At 44.4% G+C, this 14,799-nt stretch overlaps 1 protein-coding gene across 3 annotated transcripts in view; it reads right to left on the minus strand.

The window, feature by feature from the left end:
• sdk1a (sidekick cell adhesion molecule 1a) overlaps positions 1-14,799 on the minus strand; it is a 252,184-nt gene that overhangs the window by 9,357 nt on the left and 228,028 nt on the right. For all 3 annotated transcript variants that reach the window (XM_028594450.1, XM_028594442.1, XM_028594455.1), the window contains 7 exons: positions 12,364-12,565; positions 7,357-7,460; positions 7,149-7,219; positions 6,245-6,383; positions 5,706-5,762; positions 4,442-4,543; positions 3,047-3,162 (listed from right to left, as the gene is read on the minus strand). In XM_028594450.1, the coding sequence (XP_028450251.1) occupies positions 3,047-3,162; positions 4,442-4,543; positions 5,706-5,762; positions 6,245-6,383; positions 7,149-7,219; positions 7,357-7,460; positions 12,364-12,565 (791 nt within the window). The remainder of the gene's footprint in view (positions 1-3,046; positions 3,163-4,441; positions 4,544-5,705; positions 5,763-6,244; positions 6,384-7,148; positions 7,220-7,356; positions 7,461-12,363; positions 12,566-14,799) is intronic.

The raw sequence follows: 14,799 nt of genomic DNA on the forward strand, positions 1-14,799 counted from the left end.
ATTCTAATGGTTCAGTAAGTCCAGGTGATTTTGTAATCCACTCTACTGTTGGGTGTAGAGGGTCTATGTTAATATTTGGTAAGAGTGTGAGACCATCAGGATGAGTCCAAAAAAACAATTTGAAGCTGTCATGTACATGGTTATGATAGTATTTGATGAGCTCAAGAACCTTAAATGGATTTTCCAAATATCTCTTTAGTTAAAGAGTTGATATAGGATCTAAAAACAGCGGCTATATGTGTGCTTTGCAAAGGAGGAAAAACATCATAATTTTCAGGTTTTTGTTTGTGTCTGTAGCACTTCTTTTAGAAAGACTGACCTATTTAGGCAGGAATAGCATGATGGATGGCTGTAGTATAAAGTGTAAGAAAATCTTAAAAGTTGATACTACAAGGAAAATCAGTTTTGGGCTTCACTCAAAATATCAATGACTCATTTACAGTGGGGGAAATAAGTATTTGACCCCTTGCTGATTTTGCAGGTTTGCCCACTTACAAAGAATGCAAAAATCTACAATTTTAATCATATGTACATTCTAACAGTGAAAGACAGAATCCCAAAGAAAAATCCAGAAAATCACATCATATGAATTTATTAAAATTGATAACCATCTGATGAGGAAAAACAAGTATTTGACCCCCTGGACAAACAACATGTTAATATTTTGTAGAAAAGCCATTATTGGCCAGCACAGATGTCAAACGGTTTTTATAGTTGGTGACAAAGTTTGTGCACATTTCGGCAGGGATGTTGGCCCACTCCTCCCTGCAGACAGCCTCCAAATCATTCAGGTTCCGAGGTTGTCGCCTGGCAACTCGAATTTTAAGCTCCCTCCAAAGATTTTCAATCAGATTCAGGTCTGGAGACTGGCTAGGCCACTCCAGAACCTTGATGTGCTTCTTCTTCAGCCACTCTTTTGTTGCTTTGGTGGTGTGCTTAGGGTCGTTGTCGTGCTGAAACACCCATCCTCGACCCATCTTCAGCTCTCTCACTGAGGGAAGGAGATGTCGGTCCAGAATTCCACGATACATGGCCCCGTCCATCCTCCCCTCAATACGATGGAGTTGTCCCGTCCCTTGGCTGAAAAACATCCCCAAAGCATGATGTTGCCACCACCATGCTTGACGGTGGGGATGGTGTTCTTTAGGTTGTACTCGGTGTTCTTTGCCCTCCAAACACGACGAGTTGAGTTGAGGCCAAAAAGTTCTATTTTGGTCTCATCTGACCACATCACCTTCTTCCAGGCCTCTTCTGAGTCGTCCAGGTGGTGAATGGCGAACTTCATGCGGGCCTGTACATGTTTCTTCTTGAGCAGGGGGACCTTGCGTGCGCTGCAGGATTTCAATCCATGACGGCGTAGTGTGTTACCAACCGTTTCTTTTGTAACTGTGGTCCCAGCTGCCTTCAGTTGATTCATCAGTTCCCCCTTGTGGTTTTGGGATGATTCCTCACCGTTCGCATGATCAGGGACACCCCACGAGGCAAGATCTTGTGTGGAGGCCCAGACCGAGGAGGTTGGCGGTGGTGTGGTGCTTCTTCCATTTCCTGATAACTGCACCGACAGTTTATCTTTTCTCTCAAGTTGCTTTCCGATTCTCTTGTAGCCCATCCCAGCCTTGTGCAGATCAACAATCTTGTCCCTGATGTCCGTAGAAAGCTCTTTGGTCTTGCCCATGGTAGTGATGTTGGATGCTGGTTGTTTGGGTGTTCACAGGTGTCTTTTATACAGGTAACGAGGTGAGGCAGGTATATTTAATGTAGATAATTGGTTCGGATTGGGACTGTGTCTTAAAGAAAGACTAACTGGCTTGTAGGAGCCAGAATACTTGCTGTTTGTCCAGGGGGTCAAATACTTGTTTTTCCTCATCAGATGGTTATCAATTTTAATAAATTCATATGATGTGATTTTCTGGAATTTTCTTTGGGATTCTGTCTTTCACTGTTAGAATGTACATATGATTAAAATTGTAGATTTTTGCATTCTTTGTAAGTGGGCAAACCTGCAAAATCCGCAAGGGGTCAAATACTTATTTCCCCCACTGTATACAAATCTGCCTACATAGTTGATAACGATAATGTGGGAGAAATTCCACTAGCATAGTTTGGTATTACCTGTTACCTAGTCTTGCATTGCCACACCTATACCTACAGCGCTGTGTCAGCGCTGGAGTATGCTCTGGCTCAACCCCCATTTTATTCTGGGATAGGGGGGAAAAAAACGCTCTGGCTTGTTTTTAAATCTTAAAACTAATCAAAACCGTCCTGGGCAGCGCTAAGCCCCGATAGCGAAGATAGCGAGAGGGGAAGGACATGGGAGGTGATGTCAGGCTTTATCCCAGCAATGGACATCCATTGAGCCAGACTACCTGTTACCCATCGTGCTCAGTGCGTTAAACAAGCGCTTGCAATGTAGTTTATCTTCAGTCGTACCTGCCATCTGTGCTGCTCACCTAACAGAGTGGGCGTGTTACTGTAACAGAAGTCTGAACCTTCATTCATCAAATATTCTTTCTTTGCTCCGTTTCTCTCGTCTCAATCTCGTTAACCCCCTCTGCCTCACACTCCCCTTCTCCCGTCCATTCGTCTCTTGTAGTTTAAACGTATTCACTCGACCCTCTCCTCTAATCAGGATTCTACAGGGATCACTAGCTCATCTCATTCCTTCACTCTGCAAATATTACATTCCCTTCTTTCTTTCTCCATTCTGCTCCAGCAGAAATCAATGTGTCTAAAGCAGGACAGATAACCTTGTGTTTGAAGCACTAGGAAGGGGGGGCATGGAGACAGGCAGAGAAGTGATACTGAAACCATTAAAGGATATTCGGATTCTTCCTCTAACTTAATTCTCTCTCTTTCTCTATAGGACACTCCAAGACAAGAGGAGAGTCACTTTAAATGCAGACAGAAACAGTGTGGTGTGCTTTTCTACCACAGGGACACTTATACTATAAGCACTCTTTTGTGCGTGTGTGTTTGGGTCTTTTCCTGTCTTGTGTATGTCTGCAACAAGGAAATCTTTGTGTGTGTGCGTTTTGGTGTGTGTCACCTTGTATCCTTGGATAAGACCATTTTGGGTCTCGAGGGGGGGTGTGTCCCAAGTCACTTCCAGGATGGAGGAAGACACAGCTGACACTCTGATAGACTGAGGGGCCACCGATGGAGCTGCAGGAGGCAAGATGTTTTATTAGACACTTACTGTGTGCATGTGTGCAGCTGGGTGTTAGAGTGAGAATTGGGGAAGATATGTTCTACCCTTCCAATTAGAAGGGGCCTAAGGCAGGACCTTGTTACTCCACTGTACCATGAATATGCACGAACACTCAGCAGTTTGCACCTGAGGCTAAAGAAAAGGCCATATCACCCCATTTCATCATCCACCTCCAGTCTTTTTCTGCCTCCCCCTGCTTATCCTCACCTCTTGCTCATCTGCATGTGATATGTAAGGCCTACACGCACACACCACGCACACACTACACACACCCCTTGAATAGGAATGCAGCGTTGGTCTGATGGAGAGGGCGTGAGATTGTGAGGGAAATTGCAAAAACGTGTGGGTGCTATCATAACGTGCAAATGTGTATACCCCCACTCTTGTTTGTGTGTTTGCCTGCTTTGTAGTGTGTGTGTGTGTGTGTGTGTGTGTGTGTGTGTGTGTGAGTAATATATTTGCACTCCTGTCTGTGTAATGGATCTATGGTTTGACTCTGTGGTGAAAGTTAAACAGAGGTTGGGCCATCACTACAAAATAGATGACTTTGTGCGGCTCTTGATGACATTCAGATGTGTCCAGATGTATGCGCACGCACCGTCACACACATAAAGCAATGCCACTCAAGGGGCAATGAGAACAGGACAGGACGCGTGGACAGGACAAAGCGAGAAAGAGAAGAGAAGGAGAGAGAGACGGACAGAACAAGAGTGACAGAAAGCAGACAAAACAGAGACGAAAAATAATAATTTCACAAAACAATCCCAACTCAAGGTCCTCTTGGCAGCTTCTTCCAGAGATTTCACACATATCACATCCTCAAAAGCATGATGTGCTACGGATGAAATTATGACAACTACTGAGCAAAAGCAAGTAGAAAAAAGTACAGTAAGTGAACCTTGAGATGGGATTGATCTGTTAAACTACTATTTCTAAGGCCCAGAATATGCTTTCATGCTTAAAATGATATTGTGATAAAATATCTCTCAAGAAATCTTGAAAAAGAAGAAGGATCTTTTATAACTCACTGTAACTGATATAAGAAGAGCACCGATCTAGAGATTCACTCCAAACTTTATGTTCCTTTATGTGCCCAAAATGCAAATTTCTAACAACACTCAAATCTGCTTTTCTGGCGTCATATCCTACAAGTGTAAATGTTCATAAACAAGATGTGTAGACCACACATTGAAATTGTGTCCAGTCTAACATTTCCATTCTGTTTTCACCTACCTGCCTCTCCAACAGACACCTCGACTGGGGTGGAGGGTGGGCTCTCTCCGATGATATTGTAGCTTGTCATAACAATCTGGTAGTGTTTGAACTTCTTTAGTTCTACAAAGAAATGAAAATACTTACATTTACATATACAACATGCATGCAAAGCGAATATGTTAGTTTTCGTCGCCACTTGTTCTTCTCATTCTAAAAGCTGGTTACTTATCAAGGTAAATAAAACTAAATCTTAAAGGTATAGTGCGTAGTTTCTGTCGCCCCCATGAAGAATTCTAAAGGCTGTTTTATGCTTCTGCGTCAACTCCAACGCCGTAGCTACGCCGTCGCTCCAACGGCATCGTAACCCTTTCAAAGTTCTGTGTTGGGGTTGAATGGGTTTCTTTGCATCGCGGTGCATTTCAACGCCAGAATGCTAAGGGGTGTGTGGTTTCCGGAGGGTCAATTGCGAAACTCTGCCATTTCCAATTAAAGAGAGAGATCCAGTTTATGTTATGTTAGCAAGCAAACTTTAGCACTGCCCACAAAGTACTGCTTGCTGGCAAAGTGCTAATTTCAAAACGTTACTGACATATAGACACTTTACAAACGGATAACCCCGTCATTGTAACCACAATATGTCTGAGTTTATTTGCAAAGCTGATGTCAGTGAACTAGCATGTTACTAATCCTCACAGTAGGCTGCTTGAAACACCGATTATCAACACACAGGACGAGTTGGCCAATCACAGTCCTTGCGGTCTGCGTCGCCTCGACGCAAAGTTACAAATTTTTGGAGGTGCGCGTCAAGCTACGGCGGAGGGCTCGGCGAGGGGTTTGCGTCGACGCAGAGGGGTCTGCGGGGGTACGCCGTCGATTTGACGCAGAAGCATAAAACAGCCTCAAGTAATGACAACAACACTGTCGGGCGTCCACATGATACAAGCCTTCACGCGCCCCCACCCCTCCTCCACGCGGTTGCTAGTAGCCAAAGATGACACAGAGGATTAAAAAAACACGATGGACTCTTCAGAAGAGGTCATTATCTTCACTCGAGCTTCTGCGCGGGAAAGTCACCGGACGCCACAATCTTATGAACATAGCCATACTGAGAAATAGAGAGAGAGTTGTGTGGAGCTGATAGTCTTAATTAGCTTTGTAGCAACTCATTTGGCAACGGCTTGAATGTAACGGACGTTCAGTAATATCAAAAAGTTACGCACTAAAGCTTTAAACATAAAGATTCCAGGAGCTTTACTTCCCAGGTCAATCTTAAACTACTTACGTGTCAACTCAAACTCTGTTAGCGAGGCACTGCTGACTGTCTTGAAGGTGCTCTTGGCTTTGTGAAGAGTGAGAGAAAGACAGAGGCAGACGTCAACAAATATTTCAAGTTCAACAATAAATTCTGCAATTTTAATGCCATTCAATAAAATGACTGTGTTTAAGAGGAAAAGAAATACAAGAACAAAGCTGTTTTTTTTCATTTTCATGTCCTACGCATATTTACAGTGTTCTCGTTATAAAATGAGTCATCTGGAGAATGTGTTTTAACCAACTCATGGAGCTAACGTTAGCTTATTTAGCTAGCTAGCTAAAGCTGATAAAATCTCCATTCATTTCAACTAGAAATGAGGGCCCTGTCTGCAATCAAGAACCAATAGATTCAAAAACTACTATGCAGCAAGTGATAAAACACTTTCATCACTGTAAACTGTAAAATGTGCTGCGCAAGGACCAAAACGTCTGACAGGCATAGCAACAGTTACTCAGCGGGAGTGGGGCTTAGTGAACAGTAAACATCATAGTATCAGCGCTACTCACTTGTAATGAGGGCACTTGTGGTGTTGTTTTTGGTTGCCTGGATTTCTGCTTTAGCGAAAGTGGAGTTGTTTGCTGGGAGCTCTCTATAATACAGCCGATATCCGGTCAACACCCCGTTGATACTGTTGTCATCGGGACGCTGCAAACAAGCGCACACAGTCACATATAGAGAAGTATTACTTCTAAAAACGAAAGAATTCTGCACTGTGCATTTTCTTGGTGTAGTGAGGTGACTGACAGGAAACTGGGAGGCTGGCAGAGCAGTATTTTATCAGCAGAGTCCACTTTAAAGGGCTGGTGGATTGGTCTGGCTATAACCCGCACAGACAAAGTGATGCTTCAGTGGGTTTGGCACTCTTGTAAAGGATGAGGAAATTGCTGGTGACTTTGTTTTTCATTGCCTCCTTCAGCTTTGACATCAGGCGAGAAGTAGTGAGAGAAGACACTTCCAAACAGAAGAGGAAGAGTGACAAGCAGTGAAGTAGCCAGGCTGTATTTACTGTCTTTTCACATGTCACGGTTGCTCTAAAACCATCCCTCTTTTTTCCTCCGTTGTTGGACATTGCTAATGTTTGCTTCTCTCGCCCTCTAACAGCTCTCCTGTTGGTAAGAGTTTGAACATTTCTCTCCCCAGGCCAGGAAAGTCTGTACCTCCATCTGTCTCTCCCTCTTGATATCCCACCAATCTGTCTGTGCTGCCCTCTGACCTTTCCTGGTTCAATAAATAATGATAATTGCATCCACACACACATGCAGCACAAATACTGCATACAGTTAGCCTGCAGGAGTCTCATTTTACAAATAGCTGATTAACCTGCACTCAAAGTTTTGTTGTGTAGGCCTGTGTGTATATACTGTATGTGAATCTCAGGGATAACTGTTGTATTAGAGAGTCTGCAAATACCTTCCACTGCACCAGGACGGAGGTAGTGGTTGTTGGTTTCACTGCGAGGATCACTGGAGGCTCGTTAGGCACTGGAAAGAAAACACAGAGAAAGATAATGAGGAAGAAAAAGACACACAGGCAGACAGATGGCTTAAGTCCATCTCTATTATGTTTTCAAATCCACATATTTCCTTGTCTTTCCTCCCCAGTGTTCCCAGTCTCTCACCATCCTGCAGAGTTGTAACCGCCTCTGTCTCTTTGCTAAGGACACTGTCCCCTACATCGTTGGTGGCCAGCATCCGGAATTTGTATGACGTAAAGGGCTTCAGCCTATAGACAAAAAAACACACAAAGATACAGATTGACGCAAAAAAGCTACTAAATATTGCATTCATTCGCAAGCTCTTGATTTCAGCCTTACAACTCTTGCTTTTCTATAGATATATATTTCGGTCTTCCTGTCGCCTCAGAAAAGATTCATTAAATGTAAAAATTATATATTTGAAAAGATTCATTAAATGTAAAAATTATATATTTTTTTTTCAGATATAGTTTGGGACATAATTCAGGCCTAAATTGATGAATTTGTTCATTTAAATTGAAAGGCTGCTGTGCATCTTGCTCCATGATCCTCATGTAGGATTCGCAATATGGTTTTCAATCTGATTTGATTTACTAAACCAATCGATGCATGTATTGCATTTGTAATTCAGCCAATAAAACCACACATATACAAAGACTTTTAAAATACCACTACAAAAGTCTTCGTGCATAACTTTAGGAAATGACACCACTGGAGTCGCCAGTTTAAGAGCTGAAGGCAACGTGTCATGGTGTGAAAACTTCTCAGCTGTGCCTTACAAGCATCACAGTCAGTGAAAACGTTTCTCAATACTCACAATTAATTATCAAACAATGCAGTGGATGCACCAACTGTCAAGTCTCTGGACGTCGCGCCCATGCTTTATTGTTTCACAGTTTATACTTTGACTTTTTTGTCTTATTAGCTCATCAGTTACCTGTAATAAGTTTTGAATTGCACTAAACTATGAGAGGTGCTAGACAAATAAAGTTTAATTTGATTAGTAACGTAGTTAAGATGAGATGTCTGTATATTGAGGAAAACAGGGAATGCCATAGTTAGTTCATATAGCAGGTAGTTTATAAGAATGTAATTACAATAGCGGTGTCCCCGACTAAGAATTTACATTGTCGAATCTGATTGCCGTGGGATGCCCCCCCTCGGTGTAATGTATCTATAAAAAATAGCAAAAACAACACAATTGTTGGCCAAAATGATGCAACTATTGCTTAGCTTTTGTTTCAGAACAATGGACATCGTTTTTTGTGTGGAGGAGGTGCGTGTGTCGGTTGGGTGGTGTCCATACTGAAACGGAGTGGACTGACTGACAACTCGTCAATAAGTTTGGTTTCTTAGCCTGCTTGCTTTTCACGGTTGTAAATAAAACTTTCATCCCTAATTCCATATTCCCCCCCATTGTACAGTAGCAATCCACAGACAAAAGGGAAATGACAAGGAAGTGAAGGGACAGTCAACAAGTGAGGGAGCTGCAAGCCACAAACAGCTGTCTTTAAGCTCCCTCCTGCTGATTTCTGAGAATCATTCATAAATTAAAAAAAGATGTAGCATTCTGCTAGCGCTACATGGTATATATCATGATTTGTTGGGAGAAACTAAGCAATTCTATGTAAAATCAGACATTCATTGAATCAGGCTCCTAAGATCAAATTGTCGAATAGTCGACTATCACAGAAAATGCCAAGGCTTTGAAGTACTTGGTGAAAGTTTCATTGAAAACACTGATTTTTGATTCCACTTAAGGTTTCTCATTAAGGAGCATTGTGTAAATGCATCTGTAAAACTTTAAAACACATAAAAAAGTCTCCTATTTCATTGTTTACATCAGCTTGTGGTTTTCTTCTACTCTTACCACAAAACTGCAGGTGCATAAATGCAAGATGCTAACAATACAATCCCCCGTACATCAAAACATTGCTCTATTGCGCCACAAGTGGTCAAACACTCCAGTGGTTATCTTTACTAACTCAGGGAATAGCTTCCTCCAAAACCATCACCTCCACCAACCCCCCTCTCACAGACATATTTTTGCTCTTTCAGTGGCCCTTGAAGAGCAGACATGGTCTTGAATAATAATCATCTTACACCTTTCCTAATTGTCTCCCCTGCCAAAGTATCTCTACTGCCATACTACCACAACATCTTATCTGCATTTTTCCTCTGTGCAAGGTGAATGCATTAATAAGCACAGAATATCAATTTACATCAGTCATTTTGAAAACACACTTTACTCTAGAGCCACTTACAAACAGCTTGAAAGAACAGGCACCCATTGTAAGGGAAAAGTCCATAGGGTGTTAGCATGCTAATAATTTAATGTACCCGCTCCTGCACACCATGGGAAATTTAAAAAGGACAGTCTGTGGCCGGGTTGGCTTGGTTGGTAGAGCAGGCGCATGTATGTGGAGGTTTGCTCCTTGACGCAACAGCCGCAGGTTCGACTCCGGCCTGCGGCCCTTTGCTGCATGTCATTCCCTATCTCTTTCCCCTTTCATGTCTTCGTCTGTCCTGTGAAAATAAAGGCCTAAGCGTGCCCAAAAAAATTATCTTAAAAACGACAGTCTGTGGCAAAACAGTCACTTCCCCCAATTCATATTGGTCTAACCTAATTATTAACAAGAGCTAACAGGAGCAATGTAATCATTTGTAACAAGAAGTTTCCTTCCCTTGAGAACTGCTCAAGTGTCCTCATGTATAATAATGAGCTAGGCCCAATAGGGACAAGAAAAGGCTCTTTGGGGTGGTGGGTATCGTAGGAAAAGGACATCAAAGACACCAAGTTAAAAGAGGGTGAGGTATCAACAGCACTGGGACGATGTTAAGGACAGTGTTTGAAAGTGTGTGTATACTGTACGTGTGTGTCTATGTTTGCATCAGCCTTGGGACTTCGATGTTCTGGTTCCAAAGATGTCTCGGTGGAAAACAACAATTAAGGGTGGATAACAAGTACGAGTGTGAGTGTTTGGAGATGTAAGCTAATTCCTCCATGCGGCGCTGTATTGAGAATATTCAGTGATAGAATGAGCTCGAAAATGGCATCAAAACAACAACAGCAACACCACCATCGTGTCACACAGACTCTCCCTGCGGCAGGTTGAAACAGGCTGACGCAGACACACTGAGAGAACACTCTTCAGCATCTCAAATAGCTCTGTGATAGCTCGCAAAAAGCACACTCAAACGTTCACGAAGCGAAAGACACGCGAGGAACACAAAGGATACACAAGTAAAGCCTCATCATGGTTCTGCCACTCAGGCTTTCGAGTCTGACCACCATTACCTGCTGCCATAATGACAGTCTCAACAGGGAGAAGATGATGGAGGGATAAAGAAAGAGGGATGGAAAAGAAAGACACTGATGAGTGCATGTGAATGAAGGAAAAAATACATGCTTTATGGTTTTTGAAAGCATTAGCTGTTGATAGATGGATTCAGGGAGGAAGGGAGGGAAAGAGGTGGTGACAACATGAGGGATGACAGAAATGGAAGAAAAAAAACGGTTGTAGAGAGAAACTACGGCACACACAAACCTGAAAGCATGAAGGCAGAGTGGGAAAAAGGTATGAAGAAAAAAAGACAAAGAGCACTTCCTGCTGCGCCTGTGTGATTAGGTGACTGAGATCCTTTAGTTTCTGCTGGGATTATGATTACTCTGCTCTCCCCGGTGTTCCTTTTTATTTGTTCCACAAACCTTTTTGGTACTTCATGTGCTAAATAAATAAAACTTTCCCTTCTGTGTTCTTATTCTCTGTTGTTTGCATTGAGAATTTACAGCATCCCCCTTTTCTATGTCCACTCTTCTTCTCCCCAAGGATGCATAACCATTATAAGATTTTTAATGACTAGCACGTCATGCCAAAAAAAAAAAAAAAACCCATGTTAGGGCTCTGTAAGAAAGCAAAAAACAGTAATGTGGAATTCTCATTCCTGTTTTTTTCAAAGATGCTTAAGACGGCCTACTTAGGCCTATTAGGTAACCCCTGCACCTTCTTAGATACTGTTGCTATGTCTGTCAAGCTTTCCGTTCATGCATGGCACATATCAGTTTACACGGTGGCATTTTGTAATTTTTTAAAACAATGAATCCTTGATTTCAGACAGCGGTGGACAACCGACGACCACTGATTCTGTCGGCTGAAAATTCGCTGCAGATTTAATGGGCTGTAGCTAGATAGTCAATGATGCTAATATTAGCTCCATCAGTTGGTGAAATCGCTTGAGTTGAAATATGTTTTTTCCGATCCTTTTTGTTCCGACTTGAGGCGGCATTCACATGAATTTTCAGGGAACAAATGTTTCCGATCATTCCAACACCACAAGAATGCAGCAAATATCTCAGGTAACCTCGCTAGAGTTGCTGCATGGGTTATAAACTTTAGGGCTGTTCTCGACTAAAGAAATTCTTAGTCGACTAACACTCATGTGATTTAGTTGACCAATTGATTAGTTGATTTAATCAACAGATTAGTGCGCTTTCAGGGGTCAGTAAGACAAGAAAAGTGAATATACTGTAAATGCAGTCCATTTAACATCTGTAAAAGTGATTTTCTCCACAAAGAATCATGCAAAAGCACCACTATAGGTGGATGGATCAATGGGAAAATGTGTGTGGAAAATTTTTTTTAAATTGAATTGATTTGTCCAGACTTTTAACTTGTACTAACGTTGTTACCAATAAAAACTATATTTAAAAAATAAATAAAAATAAGCACCATTATAAATCTTGTGTTTACAAGTTTCTTGGAAATAAATCAATCAACATGAAAAAGCATTAAAAATGACTAATCGGCTAAAGAAATCTCAGCCGACTAAGACCAAAAGGACTGATAAGTCGACTAAACGACTAAGAGGGGGCAGCCCAAGTAAACTTCCCAAAATCCAATAAAGAGCAGGTCTATCAGGTCCGGCTTCCACAAAGTGAGGAAATGCTACACAGAGGATGTGCTGTTGTGAACGGAGCTTTTTATAATGTAACCTGTAACCCAAATTATGAAAGGCTTCATGGGTTATTACAGTAGGTAGTAAGCTAGTTAGCCAGTACTGCTAACTAAGCTATGATTAGACAATCACTACAACCCACAAGCAGATACTGTATGTGTGTGTATGTGACTGTACATATGTCCACATGTGTACCTGTCAATGGTCCAGGTGGTCACGTTGTGTGGGATGTCAGCGGTGTGCGTGTTCCAGTCCCCGCTGGGCAGCTCTTTGACCTGCAGAGTGAAGTACCTCAGTGGGGAGGACCCTGTCCCACCCGTCACCCAGTGGAGGCGGAGATGGCGAGATTCAACCCCGTCCTGAGGAACAGCCAACTTCCTGGGTGGCTGGGGACGCTCTGTGGATGTGGTGAAAATGGGGAATTAGGCAGAGGAGAGATGAAAGGGGAAGAAAGAGTGAAGGTGGAAAAAGGATAGAAACTGGAATTAAAGTGGAAGCAGGAGAGAGCAACAAATGAAACTGTCTAGAGCAATTTGGTAAAAAAAACACTGGTTGATACATTCTAGACATTTATTCATACAAACAGTACATCATCTTCTCCGTGAACCATCACCTTATCGTGGTGGAGAGGTTTGTGTGTCTCTGTGAACCTGAGGGCTGTGTTGTCTGGAGCTTTGTGCTCCTGGTAGGGTCTCCCAAGGCAAAGTGGTCTCAGGTGAGGGGCCAGACAAAGAATGGTTCAAAAACCCCAATGAAGAAGCAAGGTAGAGATGGAGTGACCCTGCCCGGAGGAAGCCGGGGCCCCGTCTGGAGCCAGGCCCAGGCGGCGGGCTCGTCGGGCGAGCGCCTGGTGGCGGGTTTGCCACGGAGCCCGGCCGGGCACAGCCCGAACAAGCTACGTGGCTCCCATCTCTCCAGCCCATGGGCCCACCACCTGTGGGAGGAACCGTTGGGGTCGGGTGCGATGCCACATGGGTGGCAGTGAAGGTCAGGGGCCTCGGCGGACCAGACCCGGGCGGCAGGCGCTGGCTCTGGGGGCGTGGAACGTCACCTCTCTGTGGGGAAGGAGCGGAACTGGTGCGGGAGGTGGAGCGCTACCGGTTAGATCTGGTGGGGCTTACCTCTCGCACAGTCTCGGTTCTGGAACCATACTCCTGGATAGGGGTTGGACTCTTTTCTTCTCCGGAGTTGCCCAGGGTGTGAGGCCCGGGGCGGGTGTGGGGATACTCACAAGCCCCGGCTGAGCGCCGCTGTGTTGGAGTTTACCCCGTGGACGAGAGGGTCGCCTCCCACGCCTGCGGGTTGTGGGGGGAAACTCTGACTGTTGTTTGTGCATATGCACCAAACAGGAGTTCGGAGTATTCGGCCTTCTTGGAGACCTTGACTGGAGTCCTGCATGGGGCTCCAGTGGGGGACTCCATTGTTCTGCTGGGGGACTTCAACGCACACGTGGGCAATGATGGAGACACCTGGAAAGGCGTGATTGGGAGGAACGGCCTCCCTGATCTAAACCAGAGTGGTTGTTTGTTGTTGGACTTCTGTGCTAGTCATGGATTGTCTATAACGAACACCATGTTCGAACATAGGGATGCTCATAAGTGTACCTGGTACCAGAGCACCCTAGGCCGAAGGTCAATGATCGATTTCATAATCGTTTCATCTGATCTGAGGCCGTATGTTTTGGACACTCGGGTGAAGAGAGGGGCAGAGCTGTCAACCGATCACCATCTGGTGGTGAGTTGGGTCAGGGGGTGGGGAAGACTCTGGACAGACCTGGTAAGCCCAAACGTGTAGTGCGGGTAAATTGGGAACGTCTGGAGGAGGCCCCTGTCCGACAGACTTTCAACTCACACCTCCGGGCGGAGCTTTTCGTGCATCCCTGTGGAGGCTGGGGGCATTGAACCCGAGTGGACAATGTTCAAAGTTTCCATTGCTGAAGCTGCGGCGAGGAGCTGTGGTCTTAGGATCTTAGGTGCCTCAAGGGGCGGTAACCCACGAACACCGTGGTGGACACCAGTGGTCAGGAAGCCGTCCGACTGAAGAAGGAGTCCTTCCGGGATATGTTATCTCGGAGGACTCCGGAGGCAGTTGCAGGGTACCGAAGGGCCCGAAGGGCTGCAGCCTCTGCCGTGAAAGAGGCAAAGCAGCGGGTGTGGGAGAAGTTTGGAGAAGACATGGAGAAGGACTTTCGGTCGGCACCAAAGTGTTTCTGGAAAACTGTTCGCCACCTCAGGAGGGGGGCGGGGAACCATCCAAGCTGTGTACAGTAAGGATGGGACACTGTTGACCTCCACTGAGGAGGTAATAGGGCGGTGGAGGGAGCACTTTGAGGAACTCCTGAATCCGACTAATCGCCCTCTATGTTAGAGGCAGAGCTGGAGGATAACGGGGATTGTCGTCGATTTCCCAGGCGGAAGTCACTGATGTAGTCAAACAACTACACAGTGGCAAAGCCCCGGGATTGATGAGATCCGTCCAGAAATGCTCAAGGCTCTGGGTGTGGAGGGGTTGTCCTGGTTGACACGCCTCTTCAACATTGCGTGGAAGTCTGGGACGGTGCCAAAGGAGTGGCAGACTGGGGTGGTGGTTCCTCTTTTTAAAAGGGGACCAGAGGGTGTGTGCCAATTATAG

The sequence above is a fragment of the Perca flavescens genome, chromosome 2 (genome assembly GCF_004354835.1).
Source record: "Perca flavescens isolate YP-PL-M2 chromosome 2, PFLA_1.0, whole genome shotgun sequence".
Classification (NCBI taxonomy): Eukaryota; Metazoa; Chordata; class Actinopteri; order Perciformes; family Percidae; genus Perca; species Perca flavescens.